The 26,620-nt window shown below is 43.4% G+C and overlaps 1 protein-coding gene across 1 annotated transcript in view; it reads right to left on the bottom strand.

The window, feature by feature from the left end:
- Window positions 1-26,620, bottom strand: part of LOC134965926 (sialic acid-binding Ig-like lectin 14) — a 106,153-nt gene that overhangs the window by 21,448 nt on the left and 58,085 nt on the right. Inside the window, exons 4-5 of the mRNA XM_063942329.1 lie at window positions 24,850-25,146; window positions 119-241 (exon numbers count right to left, since the gene is read on the bottom strand). Of these exons, the coding sequence (XP_063798399.1) occupies window positions 119-241; window positions 24,850-25,146 (420 nt within the window). The remainder of the gene's footprint in view (window positions 1-118; window positions 242-24,849; window positions 25,147-26,620) is intronic.

Below are 26,620 nucleotides of genomic sequence, written 5' to 3' on the forward strand. Positions count from 1 at the left end.
AAATACATTGAATTAATGTTCATGGAGAAAATATGCATTATAAGTAATAAAAATGCAACACAAGATAAAAATAAATGCTGGAAATATGTCTATTTGGTTACAATTCATTATCATTTACCTAATGGTCTTTTCTCCATGTATCTCTTAAGAAAACAGAAGAGTCCCAGTGAGATCAGGATCAGGATGATGATGTTGCCAACTACAATCCCAGCAATGATTTTAGAATCCACATTCCTGCAATCTAAAACAAAATAATCTGTGAGTCACTGTATATTGTAGAATGCGCTCAGTGTAGATAGGATTATGCTGTAGTAAAGAAACTTCTTACTGTACATTCATTTAGTCCCCTAATTGTATAAAGTCTTAGCCACTCATTTTATGTTATTTTATGTTCTAAGACACTGAAAGGGATATGTATCAAGCTTTTGAGAGAGGAAAAGCAGAGAGGCTGCCAAAGAACCCAGTAAGCTGCTATCTGTCATTTCATAGACTGTGCTAGATAAATGACACAAGCTGAAAAGTTGTTTTAAGAAACGTCTACACTTTTTCTCCCTCTTAGGTTTGAAACATCTCCTTTTAGGGTAGTTTAAATGCCTGTTTTAATTAAATCTAAACATAGCGATACCATATTCACAAATGTATTTATTTATTAACAATTTCTTGTATAGTGCAGAAAATTCTGTTACGCTTTACAATTGGAAACAACTGTGATAAAACAAAACTGGGTAGTAACAGACAAATATAGAGTTAAGAAGGCTCTGCTCCCAAGATTACAATGTATAGATGTATTAAAGCTTGAGGTGAGATAAAGTATCAGCCAATCAGCACCTAGCTGCTAACTCATAACGTATTCTTCTCCAAGGCTTAGTACATCTTCCCCTCTGGGAGCATTGAATGTATTGCCCTAGTGTGAGTGAGACCTGGAGCAAATATACTTTATTTAAGCCCATTGTCATATTAATTTTCACACAACTACTTCTATAAGATTAGTATCAAAGATCCTAACCCACATTCCCTGATTCCCTAAACTCTAATTCAAACATTTATTATAGATACATTCTCAGAACTCAGCAGCCACCAACGTACGTTTCACTGAATGCGTCCTCAGACAAATCTTCACGTACACTGTAAATGCACTGCAGAAAAGTGTAAATAGCACTTTACCCTAAATTACTGTAGTAGGATATGACCATACCCTCACACACTTGGCTACACCATCCTAAGTTCTTGGCAGAAAATATTTAATGGTGACAAGTACACAATTGCTACAGTACATGCATTAACATTATTTACAATGTGCACTGAACTGTTTTCACGTGAAAATAAAGTTACAAATTTAAATTGATAGTATGTCCCCTTCTGCAAATCTTTAAACAACTCTAACACTATATAGCCTAAGCTTATTTCCAGCATTGACCAGTTCCAGGTAGCCACCCTGTATTAAGTAGTGATCTCAGTACAATGGATAGAGATGTTCATGGAACCCACATGTTTTGGTTTAGGTTCTAATTCATCATCAGGTTATGATTTGGGGGCAAAACCACCTTCATGTGTTTTGATTCGGATTTGAATTACAGTTTGGTTTAAAATCAACCAAAAAATAAATAAATAAATAAATAAATAGATAATCATTGATAAATATGTGTAAAAATGAAATAAAAAACAGCTAAAATCATGTAAATTTTGCAATCCAAAATCTGAAATTCAGATAGAAATTCCAAATTCCAAACTCCAGGAAGATATGAGCCAGTGCTTGGTTCAGACTGGTTTTCCTCTGTGGATATGGGCTGAGTTTTGGTTTGGTTCAGATCCAGAAAAATTTAGTTGCATTTGAATTTCTGGAGAAAAGAACCACACAGTAAAAAGAAATAAGAGTCTGTATACAAAAAGAAAAAAAAATTACAAATATATAAAATGAACCTTAACTCATTAAAAGACTCTGAATGCTTTATCAGCTTTTTAAAAATATTAAGAAAATATATATTTTCTTATATTTTTTTTCCTTAAACTTACTTCAGCTGGAAAAACAGGCAGGAATTCCCTATGACTCCACCTGTGTGACCAGAAATGAAAAGCATTTTCCAGTGCTAGGGCACTATGCGTGGTCACTGTACATGGGAACTACAATTTTTAAGATCACAGTCTTCTTGAAATTAGTGCATGAAACTCAATCTGTCTCTAAAAGCAATATATTTTGTTATGAACATATTCAACTTGCCCAACTCCAGCCCACATCTCCCTTTTTCAGGTGTTATATACTACTCTGGAAATGCAATCAATTCAGAGAAAATAATTAACCACAATCTCAGCAAAATTCTTTGTTTCAGCAATCAGTAATTGGTTCCCCTAGATTTTATGCTCCTTGGAGCAGGGCCCTCTTCTCTCCTGTTCTTGCAGCCCTCTTCTCTTACACTTCAATTACAGCTTTCTCCTACTCAGTGACTGTCTATACCTGCATCTCCTCTCGCTCGTAACCATTCATCTCTTCCCTAGTAGTACTCCAATTACTCTTTTGCTTTCTTACATTTTAGCAGTATTGTGGCGCTCATCTCTATGGTGTACTGAGAATAGTGGTCCTAATTGTTACCTGTGCTATGTATGTTTTAGTTTTTCAATTTATGTAATGTTAAGTTTTGTGTACGCTGTCATGTTCCTGGCTGTATTTCTCAGGGACCCCCTTGATGAAGTACAGATAGGATGAAACGCGTTTGGTGCCACTTGATCTAAACTCATACTCAGAAGTTAAGCTATTTATCTCTCCTCTTTTATATCTTTTCAATCTGTTTTTGTATTTTTATATACTTATTTATTTATTGTGGTTTTTGAATTTCCTAGTAGTTTCTATGTATATGTCATTTGTTATAGCCATTTTTACCCAATGATACTGCATTTTTAGTGCTGCGTTCTGTAATAAATTCTTTTACTACTTTTTTACTCTTAATTGCTTAGTCTCATACTATTATCGACACCATTGGTCACCTAAATACCTTATTCCTTTTTTCCAAGTAAATAAATAAATATATATATATATATATATATATATATATATATATAAACTCACACACATATTAAGAAGACTGAATACAACATGGTTGCTGTTACTTAGCTGCACAATATAAACATCCCTTGCACCATAGTGGCATCACTTATAATAATGATGCTACATGGAATTACCAGTAGTATTTTCTTACTGTAAATGGTACACAGTAGATCACATTGGGTCTTCATTAAACTAGTATGGCTGCCCTTCACTGTAGGCAATGAAAATATTTCTGCAGCAACTCTAAAGGAACTACCTATTAATCCACATGGGGCCATTAAAATAAAAATGCAACATACAGTAAGAAGCATGCATTTCCTAGTCAGCACTAATTTCATCTTTTACATTGCAGCCCATAACATAACTACTGAGAGTAAAAGCTGCTGGTGAATTGTGATCAAGTCAGGAGGAACTAGTAGGCCAAGGTGCACTGGTGTCAATGCAGGAAAGTATGGTGGCATTATGAGGCTACTGTATGTGGTGGTTAGGGCCAGCACAACACACTAAGCAGACAATGCAAAGCAGGGAGGCGTAGGACTGGAGACGTACTCTCCTCACTCACCTACCCTGCTGGTGCTCTCAGATGTTGCTGCTGGCAGCTGCTGCACTTGTCACACTGTAAGACAGAAAGTGGCAACAGCAGCATGAAATGCAGGTCTTCATTCACCAGTGAAGCTGCTGCTGATCTCCAGAGTCAAGTCTCTACCTCCCCTACCCCCCAATTCCCCACTGTACTTGTATGACAGACAGGCAGAAGCAAAAGGCATTCAGTCTTCAGTACTGCACATACTATCTTCTCTCTCCTCCTGTGGATATTATGTGTAAGGGGTACTACTTCTGTGGGCATTGTGTGTATAAGGGGCACTATTACTTTGGGCATTATAAGTAAAGGGCACTACTGCTGTGGGCATTATGTGTAAGGAGCACTACTACTGTGGGCATTATGTGTAAGAGACACTACTATTGTGGGCATTATGTGCATAAGAGGCACTACTGTGGGCATTGTGTATAAGTAACACTACTATGGGCATTGTGTATAAGGGCATTACTGTGTTACATATTGTTTATAAGGGGCAATAATGTGTGAAATAAGGGGCACTACTGTGTGGTGTAATGTGTTTAAGGGGTACTATTGTGCAGCATAACATGACATAGCATAAATAAGGGGCACTACTGTGTGTCATAATGTGAATAAGGGTGTACAGTATGTGGTGTAATGGTTTATGGTTTAATCAGGGTAGTGTAATGTGAATACAATTGTTCTACTGCGTGATGTACTATTGTGTGGTCATGCCCCTTTCCCTGTTAGATCATACCCCTTATTTGCAGCATGCACATTCAGCATTTAGTATGGCTGGGAATTTGCAAATTTATAGTTTGCAGGGAGGCACTGAACACCCTAGCACCAGCCCTGGTAGTGGTATAGCAATGGGACTTCTATACTTTGAATAAAGGTCTCCTGGCAACATGTTGATGGCAGTATAGTATCATGGTTGCACTGTGTGGTATACTGATGGATTTGAACAGTATATCATGGGCATGGGGTTGTAATACTGTAAATGTCATATATATAGTATATGGTGGAGAATGGAATTTGAGAGAAATACCAGAGACTCTGCAAGTTTGATCGGCTTTCCTGTGGTCAGCATGGCATGCATTTTGGGTGAATATCCACATTGAACTTTGGCCTAGCTTACAAGTCCCTCCAATGCTCATTTTGTATGTGTTTTTTTTGGGGGGGGGGCGGGGTGGGGGGGGGTTATTTTTTTAATTCAACACTTGAATTTAAGAAAAATTCTTCATAAGGTATGGAAATCCTGAAAAATAAATCTAAAAGTAGAGAGTAGATGTAAAGGTTTTTGATATCCTACAAGTGATGGTTCTCGTTTTCAGGGCCCCATGCTCTGAATTAAACATTTAAGGGTAATTTGAAGCCAAGAAAATAGGGGGGAGGGGGGGATTATTAGATCTACACTAAAAAGGTCTACAGTCAATAGGTCTACCACTAATGGTAGACATGAATTAGGTCGAGAGGGTCAAAAAGTTGACAGGGTTAAAAAGTCTACATAGAATAGGTAGACAGTAGGAAAGGTCCACAGCATCAAAAGCTCAACATGGTCAAAAATGTTGACATGTAAATGGTTGACACAAAAAAGGTAGACACAATATGTTTAGTTTTTTAGGATATTTTTTCACTTTTCTGCCACATACAAGCCTCATTAGTGTACCATGTCCCCTCACATGGCTCACGTCACTCGCCATGGTTCGGGCAAGGTGCCTCGTTCTGCTACCGCTGTGCTCGGCACAGGTTAGTACTTCCAATCATAGTCCACGTGGTTGGTAAAGTATGAAAAAGTTGAAAAAAATATAGACAGTTGGGGCAGATGTATTAAGCCTGGAGAAGGCATAGAGAAGTGATAAAGCGGTGATAAGTGCAAGGTGATAAAGCACCAACCAGTCAGCTCATAACTGTCAATTTACATATTGGAGCTGATTGGCTGGTGCATTAGCAGCTTGCACTTATTACTGCTTTATCACTTCTTTATGCCATCTCCAGGCTTAATAAATCTGCCCCCTTGTGTGTATTATATGTGTGTCGACTATTGTCATGTCAACCTTTTGGCCATGTTGACCTTTTGAACTGTCTACATTTTACATGTTGACCTTTTGACCGTGTCGACCTTTGATCCTTTTGACCTAATGCTTGTCTTACATTATTGGTAGACCTATTGACTGTAGACTTTTTTAGTGTAAATCTACAGTATAGTCCGGATACCCTTTTGATTATAATGTATGTGATTTAACACTGAAGATACTGGTGACTGCAAACCACATGAAGGAGCTGAACAGTTTGGGACATCCATAGTGAATGTAACAAGATTGTTAAAATATACAAACATGTGCAGTATATGGACTTATTAGGGAAGCAGTTACAGCCTATAAACATATGTGTGTGTACTTTATGTATGTATATACTGTATACAGTGGTGCAAGTAGAAAAATATTCTTGGTACTGTGTGACCCTGCCAAAGGTGCGCATGCGCCAATAAATGGGTGTGGCCAATGGAAATGAGGGCATGATACACATATGCCCCCAACAGTTCGATCTCCTCCTGCAGCGGCTGCAGCATCCTGTATCTCAAATCAGGTGCCACTCCATGAACCAATCAGAGCTTGCGATCCGGCAGGGGGAGGGTTTAGCTAGAAACTACGGGTCATGCAGGGAGAATAGTGGGGATGGCGGTAGTAAACGAAATGGGGGAGAAGTTGGGGGGAGGGTAAGAGCAGCCGGTAAGGTTACTAACATGGTTACTAAAAGAGATTTTACCAAAGCACTAACCAATGACGATTACAGGTCATCATTGCTATATATGGTGAAAGATGTCCCTAACGCAAAATAATAATAATAATTATCTTAGTTGTATGTATGTAAACGCTAGAAGCATTACTGGTAAAAAGGGCAAACTAGAAATACTTGCAGCAAGCAAACAGTATGATATTATAGGCATTACTGAAACTTGGTGGGACGAATCTCATGATTGGACAGTCAATCTAGAGGGCTATACGCTGTTTAGGAGAGACAGACTAAATAAAAAGGGTGGAGGGGTGTGTCTTTACGTAAAGCCATTTTTAAAACCTGATATACGGGAAGATATTCAGGAGGGGACTGTAGACACTGTCGAGACGTTATGTGTAGAAATTGCATGCAGGGAAAAGTGAATTAAAAAGTTGGTATTGTGTGCATGCTATAGGCCGCCTGGTATCAACGTATCTGATTAGGAATTGTTACTAAAGCAAATTGAAAGAGCAGCAGGAGTAGGAGACATAGTAGTGATGGGAGATTTTAACTATTCAGAGATAAACTGGAAAAACGATTCATGTGATACTGCAAGGGGCAATATGTTTTTAAACACACTAAATGATAACTACTTAGTTCAACTAATTGAGGAACCAACTAGGTACAATGCAATCTTAGACCTGGTATTAACAAATAATGGGGATTTGGTATCCGGTATTATAGACATAGGAAACAGCGACCACAATATGGTCACATTCAATCAATATCAGTTTTCATACACAGCCCTATACTGGCTCAACTAGGACTCTAAACTTTAGCAAAGCGAATTTTACAAAACATGAGTGTATTTTTCATGGATATTGAATGGGAAGGTTTGTTTCTAGGAAAAAATACTACGGAGAAATGGGATGTACTAAAATTCCTGCTAGCTAAAAATACTCTCAAACTTATTCCTATGAGCAGCAAAAAAAGGAAAAAAAATCATAAACCGATGTGGCATAACAAAAAGAAAAAGGAACTTATGGGCAAGAAAAGGCGAGCATTTAAAAAATACAAATCTGATGGGGAAGCGGATTCATTTCAGCACTATAAGGACTGTAACAAAATATGCAAAAAGGAAATAAGAGCGGCTAAAGTAGAAACTTAAAAACTAGTAGCAAAGGAAAGCAAAGCGAATCCCCAAAAATTCTTTAAATACATTAATAGCAAGAGATTAAAGAAGGAGAGTATAGGCCCTTTAAAAGACAAGTTGGGAGTCTTAAACAAAAATGAGAATGACATAGCGGACACACTAAATTAGTTTTTTTCAACAGTGTTTACTAGAGAGGACCCAATTCAGGGACTAACACATAATCTCAATAATGAGAATATCCCACTGATAGGTACTTATTTAAGCGAGGAAGTAGTCTGTGACCGATTAAAACATTTAAAGATTAATAAGTCACCGGGTCCCGATGGTATTCACCCAAGGATTCTAATGGAGCTTCACTCTGAACTTGCAAAACCGCTATTTTTGATCTTTAAGGATTCAGTAATATCAGGTATGGTTCCCAAAGACTGGCATATAGTGGAAGTAGTGCCTATATTCAAAAAGGGAAGTAAAGCTGAACCAGGTAATTATAGACCAGTTAGTCTTACATCTATAGTGGGGAAAGTATTGGAAGGTATTCTAAGAGATGGTATTCAGAAGTTCCTTGAAGTCAATAAGGTCATTAAAAGGAATCAACATGGGTTTATGAAGGACAGATCCTGTCAAACCAACTTACTTGGCTTTTATGAAACAGTAAGCGCAAACCTAGATCAGGGTAAAGAGGTGGATGTAGTCTTTTTAGACTTTGCGCTTCAATACAGACAAGTGTAAGGTAATGCACTGTGGTAACAAGAACAAAAATAACACCTACATACTAAATGGGGTAAAATTAGGGTATTCTGTACTGGAAAAGGACTTAGGTGTCCTCATAGATAGCAAACTAAGCAGTAGTACCCAAAGTAGGACTACAGCAAAGAAGGCTAATAAGATATTAGCATGCATAAAACAGGGAATTGATGCTAGGGACGAGAGTGCTTCACTCCCGTTATATAAATCATTAGTGAGGCCACACCTTGAATACTGTGTACAATTCTGGGCACCATACTACTAAAAAGGATATCCTGGAGCTAGAAAAGGTTCAGAGGTGGGCGACCAAACTAATTAAGGGTATGGAGACGCTGGAATACGAGGAAGGCTTGCAAGACTAGGCATGTGTACACTGGAAAAGAGGAGACTAAGAGGGGACATGATCAACATCTACAAATAAATACGGGGACAATACACAGATCTTGCGCAGAACCTGCTTTTTGTTAGATCAACACAGAGAACTTGTGGACACTCGCTCAGGTTAGAGGAGATACCGCACAATACGGCGTAAAGGTTTCTTTACGGTAAGGATGATACATGTTTGGAATTCCCTGCCTGAGGGAGTTGTAATGGCGGACTCAGTCAACACCTTTAAGAATGGGTTAGATAAATTCCTAATGGATAAGGATATCCAGGGTTATGGTGCATAGTCACACACTATAGTTATTATAAAAAAGAGGGATAAAACGTAATGGCAGACATCAGCATCAGTCAAAATTTTATACCAAATAATCCTGCATAGGAGACCACAAATAGGTTGAACTCGATGGACCATTATCTTTTTTCAACCTTAGATACTATGTTACTACTGTATGTTACTGATTGGCTGCCAGTCCGATAGCTCTGATTGTCTCACAAACCGGTCTTTGATTGTAACACATGCTGCCGCCATTGGACTCGGAGGAAGAGAGACCAGTCACCGGACTGACTGGGCAGGAGAGGGGTAGGAGAGGAGAGGTGTATACTGCACTCTCCTCTCCCTGACACAGTGGCTGCTAGGTGGTGGCACGGGGGCGATACTGCGTACCGGCTGGGATTTTCTTATTGGTACGCATAAATACATTGATCATGCTTCCATTCCCTCAGCATGATCAATGTTTGTATATAAACTGTTGACATTGAAGGCAATCGATTGGAAACTGACCCAACTATTTAGGCTTAATCAAAAAGTTTGATATGTCTTTCAGAAAATATGGTGAATGTTGAAGTATTAGCTGTAAACAATAGTCCACATACTGGGACAATTGACTTAAAGAATCTTGTGATGCCTGGGAGCATGTTCAATGACTTATGCAGCTTGGGTAAAGTACAGTATATGTATCTTGGGTAAAGTATAAGTATTTATATAAATATATATAAATATATATATATACACACAAAATACAGTAAAGCTGTAGATGCTTGGACAATAATCTCAATTAAAATAACAATAACATACAGATGTGTCATCATACATCATTTCTGCAGCCACTTCAAATAGCCCATCTTGATGCACCAGGTCCTGTGAGACTGCTTATATCATGCATCTGTTTTGTAGCTGTTTTCTCGAAAGTGTGTCTTAGTCATAATGCAATGTGACTAGCATGCACCATGAGACTCTCCTGATTCATTTTTTATGCAACACTTGCATGTATGTGTGATACTGAGTCTCTGAATCTGTATATGAAGTGCTACAATGTAGCAGACACAGCTTTTTTCTAATATAAAAAAAGCTACTTTGATTTTTCCTGTCCCAAAAAATTATAATGTCACAGGTCTTAAGGAGCACTAAGCATTTGCACAGAATGCAGTCAGGATTCTGAAGGTGAGGATCCCAGCACTCTTAATACCAGTGCCAGAATCCCAACACTGGTTGGATTGCTGTTGCTGGCATCCCAACTGAGATCCTGAACGAGATACTGCCAGGATGCTGGAGAGGTAAGCTGATGGGGAGGAGGGTTAGGTGGAGGCTACCGGGGGTGGTGGTGGTGGAGGGGGGGGGGGGGGGAAGAGTTAGGTTTAGGCTATGGAAAAGGTGTTAGGTTCATGCACCACCGGGAAGGGTTAAGGTAAGGCTCCGGTGGGAAGGGGGCAGTGTCGGACTGGGGCATGAAGGGCCCACCGGGGGGATGCTGCTGTAGGAGCCCATGCTTATGGGTGTGGCCACACTCCATTGGAGCATGGCCAGCCACCACAGAGGTTTGTCTAACCATTACATAGTACATGTTCTGTGCCCCTTGGTAAATAGTCTGGAACCTGATCCCCAGAAGAAGAGGAGGGCCCACAGGCAGTAGTGCCCACCGGTGGTTTCCCCAGTTCCCCTGTGGGCCAGTCTAGCCCTTGAAGGGGGTTAGATTTAGGCTGTTGGAAGGGTTAGGGTAAGTAGGGCATTGTAGGCAGGTAAATATACTTACCTTTCCATGTAGGGATTCTCACAATCGGGATGCCGCAGTCAGTATTATGACTGTCAGCATCCCAACCACCGGCATTCCGAACCCAACCCCATTTGCACGCACTCCATGGTAGTTAATTCTTCTTTCTTCCCTCAACTGCCTAATACCTATGTGAGATTACTTGATGCCGCACAAGGGTGCTTTTTAAGTTGAATTTTATTTTCTCTTATTTTATTTATGACTGTGTTCCATTGTTCAAATCTTATTGTATTGTCAAGTTTGCCTATGATACGACCATAGTGAATCTTATTAATGATTGTTTGATTATATGGAGTGAAGATAAAACAAAGAGATAATTATCTATTTCAGAAGATCGGCTAGGTAAAATCTGCAGCTCTTAACTAATAATTTAGAGGTAGAGAAGGTAACTAATGTCAGATTGTAAAGCATCATCATACCTGAGGACATATCATGGAACTCAAGTATCGTCACTATGGTTAAAAAGGCACAACAGCCCCTACAGTTCCTTCAGAAATTGTGGGAGATAACTATCACAAACTAACCTGGTGAATTTATCACTGTGTTGCTCAAAGTGTGTTGACCAATTGCACTTCTTCGCGACCACAGAGACGGGCGACTAGAGCAACCGGACTGATGCTGGGCTCCAATAATACAATGATGTGGCACAGGAAAGGGTAAACATAGTTTCCTTCTTTTAAGTCACCGACAGTGGTAACTAACTTGCAGAAAACTTTTTTTATTTTATTTTTTATTTTAGGAAAAACTCTGGTCACTTTGTATTTGTATGACGAAAGGCATATTATTTATTCTACTTCCCTATTTATTTCATATAAAACAACACTGGCATTATGCTGGCAGGTCCACTTTAAGGTCCGCAGTAAGGCCAAAGATCAAGAAAAAATGTAACAAACTACATATAGGGCATCATTGATGGAACACAGGAACGTGGCTTTGGCATTCTAGTTTAACAAATCATTTTTAAACTTCCATGTCCATTTTCTGGCAATCTGTTTCTCTAGCGTGTTTCCATGTTCGGCTGCTGCAGAGACAACATGATGGGAGTTGAGGAGGATATACTGTATGTGTGTGTATATATATATATATATATATATATATATATATTTATTATTATTATTATTATTGTTATTATTATTTTTTTTTGGGGGGGGGGCACTAAAGTCCTACTTTGCCCCAGATGACAAAATTCCTAGTTTGTGCCCCGACATGCATCTAAGTCGTACCATGCATGCGTTCCCACTGTCTGGAGAAGCATAAACTTGCCAATGTGCCATTTACGACACGGAGTGGCAAGGAACGGCTGAGGACCTGGCCTATGTTCATGGCTAGTGGTTCAGCTTCACATGAGCATGGAAGCACTCATCTTCCCGCTAGAAAACTGAAAAGAGTTGTGCTTTCTTCTAAATCACAAATCCCCAAGGAATGTCCAATTGTGTCGGTTGCGATGCCTGACCTTCCCAACACTGGATGGGAAGAGGTGGCACCTTCCACCATTTGCACGCCCCATGCAAGTGCTGGAAGGAGCACCCACAGTCCAGTTCCTGATAGTCAAATTTAAGATGTCACTGTTGAAGTACACCAGGATGAGGATATGGGTGTTGCTGGCGCTGAGGAGGAAATTGACAAGGAGGATTCTGATGGTGAGGTGGTTTGTTTAAGTCAGGCACCCGGGGGAGACACCTGTTGTCTGTGGGATGAATATGGCCATTGACATACCTGGTCAAATTACAAAAAAAAATCACCTCTTCGGTATGGAATTATTTTAACAGAAATGCGGACAACAGGTGTCAAGCCGTGTGTTGCCTTTGGCAAGCTGTAATAAGTAGGGGTAAGGACGTTAACCACCTAGGAACATCCTCCCTTATACGTCACCTGGACCGCATTCATCAGAAGTCATTGACAAGTTCAAAAACTTTGTGTGACAGCTGAAGCAGTCCACTGACAACTAAATCCCTTCCTCTTGTACCCAAGCTCCTGCAAACCACACCACCAACAGGAACGCCAATAGTTCTGCAGGCCATGTCACTGGCAAGTCTGACGAGTCCTCTCCTAACTGGGATTCCTCTGATGGATCCTTGAGTGTAATGCCTACTGCTGCTGGCACTGCTGTTGTTGCTGCTTGGAGTCGATTGTCATCCCAGAGGGGAAGTCGGAAGACCACTTGTACTACTTCCAGTAAGCAACTGACTGTCCAACAGTCCTTTGCGAGGAAGATGAAATATCACAGCAATCACCCTGCTGCAAAGCAGATAACTCAGGCCTTGGCAGATGTGTTGGTGTTAAACGTGTGTCTGGCATCCACCGTTAATTCACAGGAAATTAGACAATTTCTTGAGGTACTGTGTCCCTGGTACCAAATACCATCTAGGTTCCACTTCTATAGGCAGGTGATACCGAGAATGTACACAGACGTCAGAAAAAGAGTCGCCAGTGTCCTAAAAAATGCAGTTGTACCCAATGTCCACTTAACCATGGACATGTGGACAAGTGGAGCAGGGCAGACTCAGGACTATATGACTGTGACAGCCCACTGGGTAGATGTATTGCCTCCCGCAGCAAGAACAGCAGCGGCGGCACCAGTAGCAGCATCTTGCTAACGCCAACTCTTTCCTAGGCAGACTACGCTTTGTATCACCGCTTTCTATAAGAGGCACACAGCTGACAACCTCTTACAGAAACTGAGGAACATCATCGCAGAATGGCTTACCCCAGTTGGTCTCTCCTGGGGATTTGTGACATCGGACAACGCCACCAATATTGTGTATGCATTACATGTGGGCAAAGTCCAGCACGTCCCATGTTTTGCACATACATTTAATTTGGTGGTGCAGAATTTTTATTAAAAATGACAGATGCGTGCAAGAGATGCTGTCGGTGTCCCGAAGAATTGCGGGCCACTTTCGGCATTCAGCCACTGCGTGCCGAAGACTGGTGCACCAGCAAACACTCCTGAACCTGCCCCGCCATCATCTGAAGCAAGAGGTGGTAACAAGGTGGAATTCAACCCACTATATGCTTCAGAGGATGGAGGAGCAGCAAAAGGCCATTCAAGCCTATACATCTGCCTACGATATAGGCAAAGGAGGGGGAATGCACCTGACTCAAGAGCAATGGAGAATGATTTCAACGTTGTGCAAGGTTCTGCAACCTTTTGAACTTGCCAAACGTGAAGTCAGTTCAGACACTGCCAGCCTGAGTCAGGTCATTCCCCTCACCAGGCTTTTGCAGAAGCAGCCAGAGAGATTGAAGGAGGAGCTAAAACGGAGCGATTCCGCTAGGCATGTGGGACTTGTGGATGGAGCCCTTAATTTGCTTAACCAGGATTCACAGGAGGTCAATCTGTTGAAATCAGAGCACTACATTTTGGCCCCCGTGCTTGATCCTAGGTTTAAAGCAGAGGTGCAAAGACCTGCTGGTGAGACACTTGTCAAGTCAAGCGGAACGTGACCCATCAACAGCTCCTCCTTCACATTCTCCTGCAACTGGGCTGCGAGGAAAAGGCTATGAATTCCGAGCCTACCCTCTGGCGGTGATGCAGGGCAGTCTGGAGCGATTGCTGACATCTGGTCCGGACTGAAGGACCTGCCAACGATTACTAACATGTCGTCTACTGTCACTGCATATGATTCTGTCACCATTGAAAGAATGGTGGAGGACTATATGAGTGACCGCATCCAAGTAGGCACGTCAGACAGGCAGGAAAAAGAGGCAATTTGGAGGCCCTTGCACAAACTGGCTTTATTTTACCTAAGTTGACCCCCCCCCCCCCCTCCTCCAGTGTGTACTCCGAAAGAGTGTTTAGTGCAGCTGGTAACCTTGTCAGCAATCGGCGTACGAGGTTACTTCCAGAAAATGTGGAGAAGATGATGTTCATCAAAATTAATTATAATCAATTCCTCCGTGGAGACATTCACCAGCAATTGCCTCCAGAAAGTACACAGGGACCTGATGTGGTGGATTCCAGTGGGGACGAATTAATACTCTGTGAGGAGGGGGATGTACACAGTGAAAGGGGTGATGAATCGGACAATGAGGAGGAGGTGGACATCTTGCCTCTGTAGAGCCAGTTTGTGCAAGGAGAGATTGATTGCTTCTTTTTTGGTGGGGGCCCAAACCAACCAGTCATTTCAGCCACAGTCGTGTGGCAGACCCTGTGGCTGAAATGATGGGTTTGTTAAAGTGTGCATGTCCTGTTTATACAACATAAGGGTGGCTGGGAGGGCCCAATGACAATTCCATCTTGCACCTCTTTTTTTTAAAATTTATCTCTGCATCATGTGCTGTTTGGGGACTATTTTTTTGAAGTGCCATCCTGTCTGACACTGCAGTGCCACTCCTAGATGGGCCAGGTGTTTGTGCCGCCCACTTGGGTCGCTTAGCTTTGTCATCCAGCGACCTCGGTGCAAATTGTAGGACTAAAAATAATATTGTGAGGTGTTCAGAATAGACTGGAAATGAGTGGAAATTATGGTTATTGAGGTTAATAATACTATGGGATCAAAATTACCCCCAAATTCTATGATTTAAGCTGTTTTTGAGGGGTTTTTGAAAAAAAAACACCCGAATCCGACAAAAAAATTTCAGGGAGGTTTTGCCAAAATGCGTCCGAATCCAAAACATGGACGCGGAACCGAATCCAAAACCCAAACATAAAACCCGGAAAATTTCCGGTGCACATCTCTATTATAAAGTGATGATGGCTTTGTGAGACACTTTTGGTGCACTTCCATGGCAGGCCTTGGTGCTTTGAGACTTTAGAGATGAGCGGGTTCGGTTTCTCTGAATCCGAACCCGCCAGAACTTCATGTTTTTTTTCACGGGTCCGAGCGACTCGGATCTTCCCGCCTTGCTCGGTTAACCCGAGCGCGCCCGAACGTCATCATGACGCTGTCGGATTCTCGCGAGGCTCGGATTCTATCGCGAGACTCGGATTCTATATAAGGAGCCGCGCGTCGCCGCCATTTTCACACGTGCATTGAGATTGATAGGGAGAGGACGTGGCTGGCGTCCTCTCCGTTTAGAATTAGAATAGATTAGAGAGACACTTGATTTACTAATTTTGGGGAGCATTAGGAGTACTCAGTAGTGTACAGTGCAGAGTTTTGCTGATAGTGACCAGTGACCACCACTTTTATTTATAATCCGTTCTCTGCCTGAAAAAAGCGATACACAGCACACAGTGACTCAGTCACATACCATATCTGTGTGCACTGCTCAGGCTCAGGCCAGTGTGCTGCATCATCTATTATCTATATATAATATTATATATATCTGTCTGACTGCTCAGCTCACACAGCTTATAATTGTGGGGGAGACTGGGGAGCACTACTGCAGTGCCAGTTATAGGTTATAGCAGGAGCCAGGAGTACATAATATAATCCGTTCTCTGCCTGAAAAAAGCGATACACAGCACACAGTGACTCAGTCACATACCATATCTGTGTGCACTGCTCAGGCTCAGGCCAGTGTGCTGCATCATCTATTATCTATATATAATATTATATATATCTGTCTGACTGCTCAGCTCACACAGCTTATAATTGTGGGGGAGACTGGGGAGCACTACTGCAGTGCCAGTTATAGGTTATAGCAGGAGCCAGGAGTACATAATATATTATATAGTGAGTGACCACCAGACACACAGTGCAGTTTATTTAATATATCCGTTCTCTGCCTGAAAAAAGCGATACACACAGTGACTCAGTCAGTCACATACCATATCTGTGTGCACTGCTCAGGCTCAGGCCAGTGTGCTGCATCATCTATATATATTATATATCTGTCTGACTGCTCAGCTCACACAGCTTATAATTGTGGGGGAGACTGGGGAGCACTACTGCAGTGCCAGTTATAGGTTATAGCAGGAGCCAGGAGTACATAATATTATATTAAAATTAAACAGTGCACACTTTTGCTGCAGGAGTGCCACTGCCAGTGTGACTAGTGACCAGTGACCTGACCACCAGTATATAATATTAGTAGTATACTATCTCTTTATCAACCAGTCTATATTAGCAGCAGACACAGTACAGTGCGGTAGTTCACGGCTGTGGCTACCTCTGTGTCGGCACTCGGCAGCCCGTCCATAATTGTATATACCAGTGACCTAACCGTGGTTTTTTTTTCTTTCTTTATACATACATACTAGTTACGAGTATACTATCTCTTTATCAACCAGTCTATATATTAGCAGCAGACACAGTACAGTGCGGTAGTTAACGGCTGTGGCTACCTCTGTGTCGGCACTCGGCAGCCCGTCCATAATTGTATATACCACCTAACCGTGGTTTTTTTTTCTTTCTTTATACATACATACTAGTTACGAGTATACTATCTCTTTATCAACCAGTCTATATATTAGCAGCAGACACAGTACAGTGCGGTAGTTCACGGCTGTGGCTACCTCTGTGTCGGCACTCGGCAGCCCGTCCATAATTGTATATACCACCTAACCGTGGTTTTTTTTTCTTTCTTTATACATACATACTAGTTACGAGTATACTATCTCTTTATCAACCAGTCTATATATTAGCAGCAGACACAGTACAGTGCGGTAGTTCACGGCTGTGGCTACCTCTGTGTCGGCACTCGGCAGCCCGTCCATAATTGTAAATACCACCTAACCGTGGTTTTTTTTTCTTTCTTTATACATACATACTAGTTACGAGTATACTATCTCTTTATCAACCAGTCTATATATTAGCAGCAGACACAGTACAGTGCGGTAGTTCACGACTGTGGCTACCTCTGTGTCGGCACTCGGCAGCCCGTCCATAATTGTATATACCACCTAACCGTGTTTTTTTTTCTTTCTTTATACATACATACTAGTTACGAGTATACTATCTCTTTATCAACCAGTCTATATATTAGCAGCAGACACAGTACAGTGCGGTAGTTCACGGCTGTGGCTACCTCTGTGTCGGCACTCGGCAGCCCGTCCATAATTGTATATACCACCTAACCGTGGTTTTTTTTTCTTTCTTTATACATACATACTAGTTACGAGTATACTATCTCTTTATCAACCAGTCTATATATTAGCAGCAGACACAGTACAGTGCGGTAGTTCACGGCTGTGGCTACCTCTGTGTCGGCACTCGGCAGCCCGTCCATAATTGTATATACCACCTAACCGTGGTTTTTTTTTCTTTCTTTATACATACATACTAGTTACGAGTATACTATCTCTTTATCAACCAGTCTATATATTAGCAGCAGACACAGTACAGTGCGGTAGTTCACGGCTGTGGCTACCTCTGTGTCGGCACTCGGCAGCCCGTCCATAATTGTATATACCACCTAACCGTGGTTTTTTTTTCTTTCTTTATACATACATACTAGTTACGAGTATACTATCTCTTTATCAACCAGTCTATATATTAGCAGCAGACACAGTACAGTGCGGTAGTTCACGGCTGTGGCTACCTCTGTGTCGGCACTCGGCAGCCCGTCCATAATTGTATATACCACCTAACCGTGGTTTTTTTTTCTTTCTTTATACATACATACTAGTTACGAGTATACTATCTCTTTATCAACCAGTCTATATATTAGCAGCAGACACAGTACAGTGCGGTAGTTCACGGCTGTGGCTACCTCTGTGTCGGCACTCGGCAGCCCGTCCATAATTGTATATACCACCTAACCGTGGTTTTTTTTTCTTTCTTTATACATACATACTAGTTACGAGTATACTATCTCTTTATCAACCAGTCTATATATTAGCAGCAGACACAGTACAGTGCGGTAGTTCACGACTGTGGCTACCTCTGTGTCGGCACTCGGCAGCCCGTCCATAATTGTATATACCACCTAACCGTGTTTTTTTTTCTTTCTTTATACATACATACTAGTTACGAGTATACTATCTCTTTATCAACCAGTCTATATATTAGCAGCAGACACAGTACAGTGCGGTAGTTCACGGCTGTGGCTACCTCTGTGTCGGCACTCGGCAGCCCGTCCATAATTGTATATACCACCTAACCGTGGTTTTTTTTTCTTTCTTTATACATACATACTAGTTACGAGTATACTATCTCTTTATCAACCAGTCTATATATTAGCAGCAGACACAGTACAGTGCGGTAGTTCACGGCTGTGGCTACCTCTGTGTCGGCACTCGGCAGCCCGTCCATAATTGTATATACCACCTAACCGTGGTTTTTTTTTCTTTCTTTATACATACATACTAGTTACGAGTATACTATCTCTTTATCAACCAGTCTATATATTAGCAGCAGACACAGTACAGTGCGGTAGTTCACGGCTGTGGCTACCTCTGTGTCGGCACTCGGCAGCCCGTCCATAATTGTATATACCACCTAACCGTGGTTTTTTTTTCTTTCTTTATACATACATACTAGTTACGAGTATACTATCTCTTTATCAACCAGTCTATATATTAGCAGCAGACACAGTACAGTGCGGTAGTTCACGGCTGTGGCTACCTCTGTGTCGGCACTCGGCAGCCCGTCCATAATTGTATATACCACCTAACCGTGGTTTTTTTTCTTTCTTTATACATACATACTAGTTACGAGTATACTATCTCTTTATCAACCAGTCTATATATTAGCAGCAGACACAGTACAGTGCGGTAGTTCACGGCTGTGGCTACCTCTGTGTCGGCACTCGGCAGCCCGTCCATAATTGTATACTAGTATCCAATCCATCCATCTCCATTGTTTACCTGAGGTGCCTTTTAGTTGTGCCTATTAAAATATGGAGAACAAAAATGTTGAGGTTCCAAAATTAGGGAAAGATCAAGATCCACTTCCACCTCGTGCTGAAGCTGCTGCCACTAGTCATGGCCGAGACGATGAAATGCCAGCAACGTCGTCTGCCAAGGCCGATGCCCAATGGCATAGTACAGAGCATGTCAAAACCAAAACACCAAATATCAGTAAAAAAAGGACTCCAAAACCTAAAATAAAATTGTCGGAGGAGAAGCGTAAACTTGCCAATATGCCATTTACCACACGGAGTGGCAAGGAACGGCTGAGGCCCTGGCCTATGTTCATGGCTAGTGGTTCAGCTTCACATGAGGATGGAAGCACTCAGCCTCTCGCTAGAAAACTGAAAAGACTCAAGCTGGCAAAAGCACCGCAAAGAACTGTGCGTTCTTTGAAATCCCAAATCCACAAGGAGAGTCCAATTGTGTCGGTTGCGATGCCTGACCTTCCCAACACTGGACGTGAAGAGCATGCGCCTTCCACCATTTGCACGCCCCCTGCAAGTGCTGGAAGGAGCACCCGCAGTCCAGTTCCTGATAGTCAGATTGAAGATGTCAGTGTTGAAGTACACCAGGATGAGGAGGATATGGGTGTTGCTGGCGCTGGGGAGGAAATTGACCAGGAGGATTCTGATGGTGAGGTGGTTTGTTTAAGTCAGGCACCCGGGGAGACACCTGTTGTCCGTGGGAGGAATATGGCCGTTGACATGCCAGGTGAAAATACCAAAAAAATCAGCTCTTCGGTGTGGAGGTATTTCACCAGAAATGCGGACAACAGGTGTCAAGCCGTGTGTTCCCTTTGTCAAGCTGTAATAAGTAGGGGTAAGGACGTTAACCACCTCGGAACATCCTCCCTTATACGTCACCTGCAGCGCATTCATAATAAGTCAGTGACAAGTTCAAAAACTTTGGGTGACAGCGGAAGCAGTCCACTGACCAGTAAATCCCTTCCTCTTGTAACCAAGCTCACGCAAACCACCCCACCAACTCCCTCAGTGTCAATTTCCTCCTTCCCCAGGAATGCCAATAGTCCTGCAGGCCATGTCACTGGCAATTCTGACGAGTCCTCTCCTGCCTGGGATTCCTCCGATGCATCCTTGCGTGTAACGCCTACTGCTGCTGGCGCTGCTGTTGTTGCCGCTGGGAGTCGATGGTCATCCCAGAGGGGAAGTCGTAAGCCCACTTGTACTACTTCCAGTAAGCAATTGACTGTTCAACAGTCCTTTGCGAGGAAGATGAAATATCACAGCAGTCATCCTACTGCAAAGCGGATAACTGAGTCCTTGACAACTATGTTGGTGTTAGAAGTGCGTCCAGTATCCGCCGTTAGTTCACAGGGAACTAGACAATTTATTGAGGCAGTGTGCCCCCGTTACCAAATACCATCTAGGTTCCACTTCTCTAGGCAGGCGATACCGAGAATGTACACGGACGTCAGAAAAAGACTCACCAGTGTCCTAAAAAATGCAGTTGTACCCAATGTCCACTTAACCACGGACATGTGGACAAGTGGAGCAGGGCAGGGTCAGGACTATATGACTGTGACAGCCCACTGGGTAGATGTATGGACTCCCGCCGCAAGAACAGCAGCGGCGGCACCAGTAGCAGCATCTCGCAAACGCCAACTCTTTCCTAGGCAGGCTACGCTTTGTATCACCGCTTTCCAGAATACGCACACAGCTGAAAACCTCTTACGGCAACTGAGGAAGATCATCGCGGAATGGCTTACCCCAATTGGACTCTCCTGTGGATTTGTGGCATCGGACAACGCCAGCAATATTGTGTGTGCATTAAATATGGGCAAATTCCAGCACGTCCCATGTTTTGCACATACCTTGAATTTGGTGGTGCAGAATTTTTTAAAAAACGACAGGGCCGTGCAAGAGATGCTGTCGGTGGCCAGAAAAATTGCGGGACACTTTCGGCGTACAGGCACCACGTACAGAAGACTGGAGCACCACCAAAAACTACTGAACCTGCCCTGCCATCATCTGAAGCAAGAAGTGGTAACGAGGTGGAATTCAACCCTCTATATGCTTCAGAGGTTGGAGGAGCAGCAAAAGGCCATTCAAGCCTATACAATTGAGCACGATATAGTAGGTGGAATGCACCTGTCTCAAGTGCAGTGGAGAATGATTTCAACGTTGTGCAAGGTTCTGATGCCCTTTGAACTTGCCACACGTGAAGTCAGTTCAGACACTGCCAGCCTGAGTCAGGTCATTCCCCTCATCAGGCTTTTGCAGAAGAAGCTGGAGGCATTGAAGAAGGAGCTAAAAGGGAGCGATTCCGCTAGGCATGTGGTACTTGTGGATGCAGCCCTTAATTCGCTTAACAAGGATTCACGGGTGGTCAATCTGTTGAAATCAGAGCACTACATTTTGGCCACCGTGCTCGATCCTAGATTTAAAGCCTACCTTGGATCTCTCTTTCCGGCAGACACAGGTCTGCTGGGGTTGAAAGACCTGCTGGTGACAAAATTGTCAAGTCAAGCGGAACGCGACCTGTCAACATCTCCTCCTTCACATTCTCCCGCAACTGGGGGTGCGAGGAAAAGGCTCAGAATTCCGAGCCCACCCGCTGGCGGTGATGCAGGGCAGTCTGGAGCGACTGCTGATGCTGACATCTGGTCCGGACTGAAGGACCTGACAACGATTACGGACATGTCGTCTACTGTCACTGCATATGATTCTCTCAACATTGATAGAATGGTGGAGGATTATATGAGTGACCGCATCCAAGTAGGCACGTCACACAGTCCGTACTTATACTGGCAGGAAAAAGAGGCAATTTGGAGGCCCTTGCACAAACTGGCTTTATTCTACCTAAGTTGCCCTCCCACAAGTGTGTACTCCGAAAGAGTGTTTAGTGCCGCCGCTCACCTTGTCAGCAATCGGCGTACGAGGTTACATCCAGAAAATGTGGAGAAGATGATGTTCATTAAAATGAATTATAATCAATTCCTCCGCGGAGACATTGACCAGCAGCAATTGCCTCCACAAAGTACACAGGGAGCTGAGATGGTGGATTCCAGTGGGGACGAATTGATAATCTGTGAGGAGGGGGATGTACACGGTGATATATCGGAGGGTGAAGATGAGGTGGACATCTTGCCTCTGTAGAGCCAGTTTGTGCAAGGAGAGATTAATTGCTTCTTTTTTGGGGGGGGTCCAAACCAACCCGTCATATCAGTCACAGTCGTGTGGCAGACCCTGTCACTGAAATGATGGGTTGGTTAAAGTGTGCATGTCCTGTTTTGTTTATACAACATAAGGGTGGGTGGGAGGGCCCAAGGACAATTCCATCTTGCACCTCTTTTTTCTTTTCTTTTTCTTTGCATCATGTGCTGATTGGGGAGGGTTTTTTGGAAGGGACATCCTGCGTGACACTGCAGTGCCACTCCTAGATGGGCCCGGTGTTTGTGTCGGCCACTAGGGTCGCTAATCTTACTCACACAGTCAGCTACCTCATTGCGCCTCTTTTTTTCTTTGCGTCATGTGCTGTTTGGGGAGGGTTTTTTGGAAGGGACATCCTGCGTGACACTGCAGTGCCACTCCTAGATGGGCCCGGTGTTTGTGTCGGCCACTAGGGTCGCTAATCTTACTCACACAGTCAGCTACCTCATTGCGCCTCTTTTTTTCTTTGCGTCATGTGCTGTTTGGGGAGGGTTTTTTGGAAGGGACATCCTGCGTGACACTGCAGTGCCACTCCTAGATGGGCCCAGTGTTTGTGTCGGCCACTAGGGTCGCTAATCTTACTCACACAGTCAGCTACCTCATTGCGCCTCTTTTTTTCTTTGCGTCATGTGCTGTTTGGGGAGGGTTTTTTGGAAGGGACATCCTGCGTGACACTGCAGTGCCACTCCTAGATGTGCCCGGTGTTTGTGTCGTCCACTAGGGTCGCTAATCTTACTCACACAGCTACCTCATTGCGCCTCTTTTTTTCTTTGCGTCATGTGCTGTTTGGGGAGGGTTTTTTGGAAGGGCCATCCTGCGTGACACTGCAGTGCCACTCCTAGATGGGCCCGGTGTTTGTGTCGGCCACTAGGGTCGCTAATCTTACTCACACAGCTACCTCATTGCGCCTCTTTTTTTCTTTGCGTCATGTGCTGTTTGGGGAGGGTTTTTTGGAAGGGACATCCTGCGTGACACTGCAGTGCCACTCCTAGATGGGCCCGGTGTTTGTGTCGGCCACTAGGGTCGCTAATCTTACTCACACAGTCAGCTACCTCATTGCGCCTCTTTTTTTCTTTGCGTCATGTGCTGTTTGGGGAGGGTTTTTTGGAAGGGCCATCCTGCGTGACACTGCAGTGCCACTCCTAGATGGGCCCGGTGTTTGTGTCGGCCACTAGGGTCGCTAATCTTACTCACACAGCTACCTCATTGCGCCTCTTTTTTTCTTTGCGTCATGTGCTGTTTGGGGAGGGTTTTTTGGAAGGGCCATCCTGCGTGACACTGCAGTGCCACTCCTAGATGGGCCCGGTGTTTGTGTCGGCCACTAGGGTCGCTAATCTTACTCACACAGCTACCTCATTGCGCCTCTTTTTTTCTTTGCGTCATGTGCTGTTTGGGGAGGGTTTTTTGGAAGGGACATCCTGCGTGACACTGCAGTGCCACTCCTAGATGGGCCCGGTGTTTGTGTCGGCCACTAGGGTCGCTTATCTTACTCACACAGCGACCTCGGTGCAAATTTTAGGACTAAAAATAATATTGTGAGGTGTGAGGTATTCAGAATAGACTGAAAATGAGTGTAAATTATGGTTTTTGAGGTTAATAATACTTTGGGATCAAAATGACCCCCAAATTCTATGATTTAAGCTGTTTTTTAGTGTTTTTGGAAAAAAACACCCGAATCCAAAACACACCCGAATCCGACAAAAAAAATTCGGTGAGGTTTTGCTAAAACGCGTTCGAACCCAAAACACGGCCGCGGAACCGAACCCAAAACCAAAACACAAAACCCGAAAAATTTCAGGCGCTCATCTCTACTTTGAGTAAGCCTGGGCCCATGTACTTTACATTTGAATTCCCCCATCTTGGCAAACCTGATCTACACTATTCCAGGCATAACAGAGCGTTTTGTCACAATGAGGAGACACTGACATATCTATAATGAGCTGGAAGTGAGGCCCAGTAAGTCCCACCACAAACCTAGCACCTATAGAATTTACGTGCAGATGTTGGTGTTATTGTTCCGGTACTTTCTTTAGAAGTACGAAGATATTTTACAAGAGAAGTAGGCTCTGGCACAGTGCCAGGGTCTTCAGTGCTTGTGTTGGTGCAATTGCTTCCAGGTGGAGGGAACATGGACCCCCTTGCCTGATAATATACCTCTGGAAGAAGGACAGAGGATAAAACAACCAGACTTTACTGTATTTCATATTTGCTTTAGTACATAGACCCTGCTGTGTATAATATATGACTGATTAGCTTAGCACGTAATACAAGACATGAAGACCATTGAACTTACTTGCAACATGTAAAATAACCGTCTTGCTGGTTGCCGCCATGCTGGGCTGGAATGTCACAGTGCAGGTGAGTGGTGACTCTTTGTCTCTATCCGAAGCTGTAAATGTGAAGTTGGAGAAGGTTGTCCTGTTACCATCTGTATGATCAGACTGAAAAGTTCTAGAAGTCCCCTGTACTCCTGTCCATGTGATATTTGGAGGATATCCAGCACACTGTCCAGGACTCGTGCAGGTAAGTGTCACCTCTTGCCCAGCAACCAAACTCTTCACCGGAGAGATCTCAGGTTGATCACGTAGCGCTATAAACAAATTTAGAAACAAACTTATATGGCGAGCCAAATTCTACTTGTTATATTCCAGCATCACTCTACACATACAGCAGCCTGTACTGATTCATGACCTCAGGTCCATGCAGAAATGTCTGAGTGTAGCACAATATGATCACAGGGTTAAATCAACATTAAATACATTTGCAAATATAACGATGGTGCTATGCTTTGTATCTCAAAGCACCACTGCATGTACATCTATTTCTGCTTACCGAGCAGGGAGGGTCCTATAACTGAAGAAGATGTCTCAGGCCTTTAGTCTCAGAGAGAGTAGCATAGAGGTAAATTTGCTCAACATTACAGAGAGTGCAAACACATAGCTCCCAACTGTCCTGATTCCAGTAGGATAGCCTGCTATTCGGACGCTGTACCACCCATGGGCTGCAGGGTCCCACGAGTGGGTGGAGCAGGTTCGGAGAGCCTGTGTTTACCGCTACTCTGCTCTGAAAGCAGGCGGTGATCAAAAAATGGATGCCGTGTGTATGTGTACGGCATCTAACAGTGAGAGGAAGTGTGCCTTGGGCTGTCTAACTGTTCTGGGGGGCACAGAACACATCCCCAAAATTACAATAACAGGGGCCATGAATCCTGGCTATGCCCCCTCCACCCGAGGCTCTGTCCCTTTTTCAGGCATGGTGTACCATGTCCCACATGTATAGTTCCTAAACTTGAAAGGTATGTAAACATATTGATGAGGCTGAGCACCAATTGTAGGCACCAAGGGCTAATCTACAATCACATACAGTAAAATATTGAAGCATTTAATAAAACCAGGGCTGTAGCTAGGGGTGTGCAAGCAGTTCCACCACCCAGAGCGCCAGGGTAGCCATTAGGGGGGGACTGTGGGGACTGTGTCCTGGGCCCCTCACAGAGAAGGGGGCCCACCCCTGGCTTCTACCACCAATACCTGTACAGCTGCACCAGTCTGTGAATCAACAGCATGCTGACGCGCAGGGAGGACTTCTTATTTGGGCATCATCTTATCTGTGCATCTGCTCATCAGCTCTCTGTAAACTGATCTTGTAGGTCTACAAGACTCCACCTATATGTAATGTTACAATATTTTTTGGGGGAGGGAGGGGCCCTGTCTATTTTGTCAGTCCCGGGCCCACAATTTTTGATGGCAGTCCTGCAGAGCGCAGAGTCCTGTGGGGAGGTACCTTTGCTACCCCACGGCACCTGCATGTGGCTTGCAGGTGCCATTCCAGGCACCCTGCAGCCACTAGCGCTACTGCAGAGATGCCTGCAGGATGCTGTGGGTAGTGCTCTTTTTAAGAGTGCCAATGGCAGTATTAGCATGCTCACCCCCTAGCCAGTGGCTGAATCAGCATCCCTGACACCTACATAGGATGTAACGATGTCACAGGTGTAGAGGGCGGGGCCAGCACTGGTAAAATGTTTTGGTTTGGTTTCATACAATGCCTTAATAGTAAACTCCCCTTTT

The sequence above is a fragment of the Pseudophryne corroboree genome, chromosome 10 (genome assembly GCF_028390025.1).
Source record: "Pseudophryne corroboree isolate aPseCor3 chromosome 10, aPseCor3.hap2, whole genome shotgun sequence".
Classification (NCBI taxonomy): Eukaryota; Metazoa; Chordata; class Amphibia; order Anura; family Myobatrachidae; genus Pseudophryne; species Pseudophryne corroboree.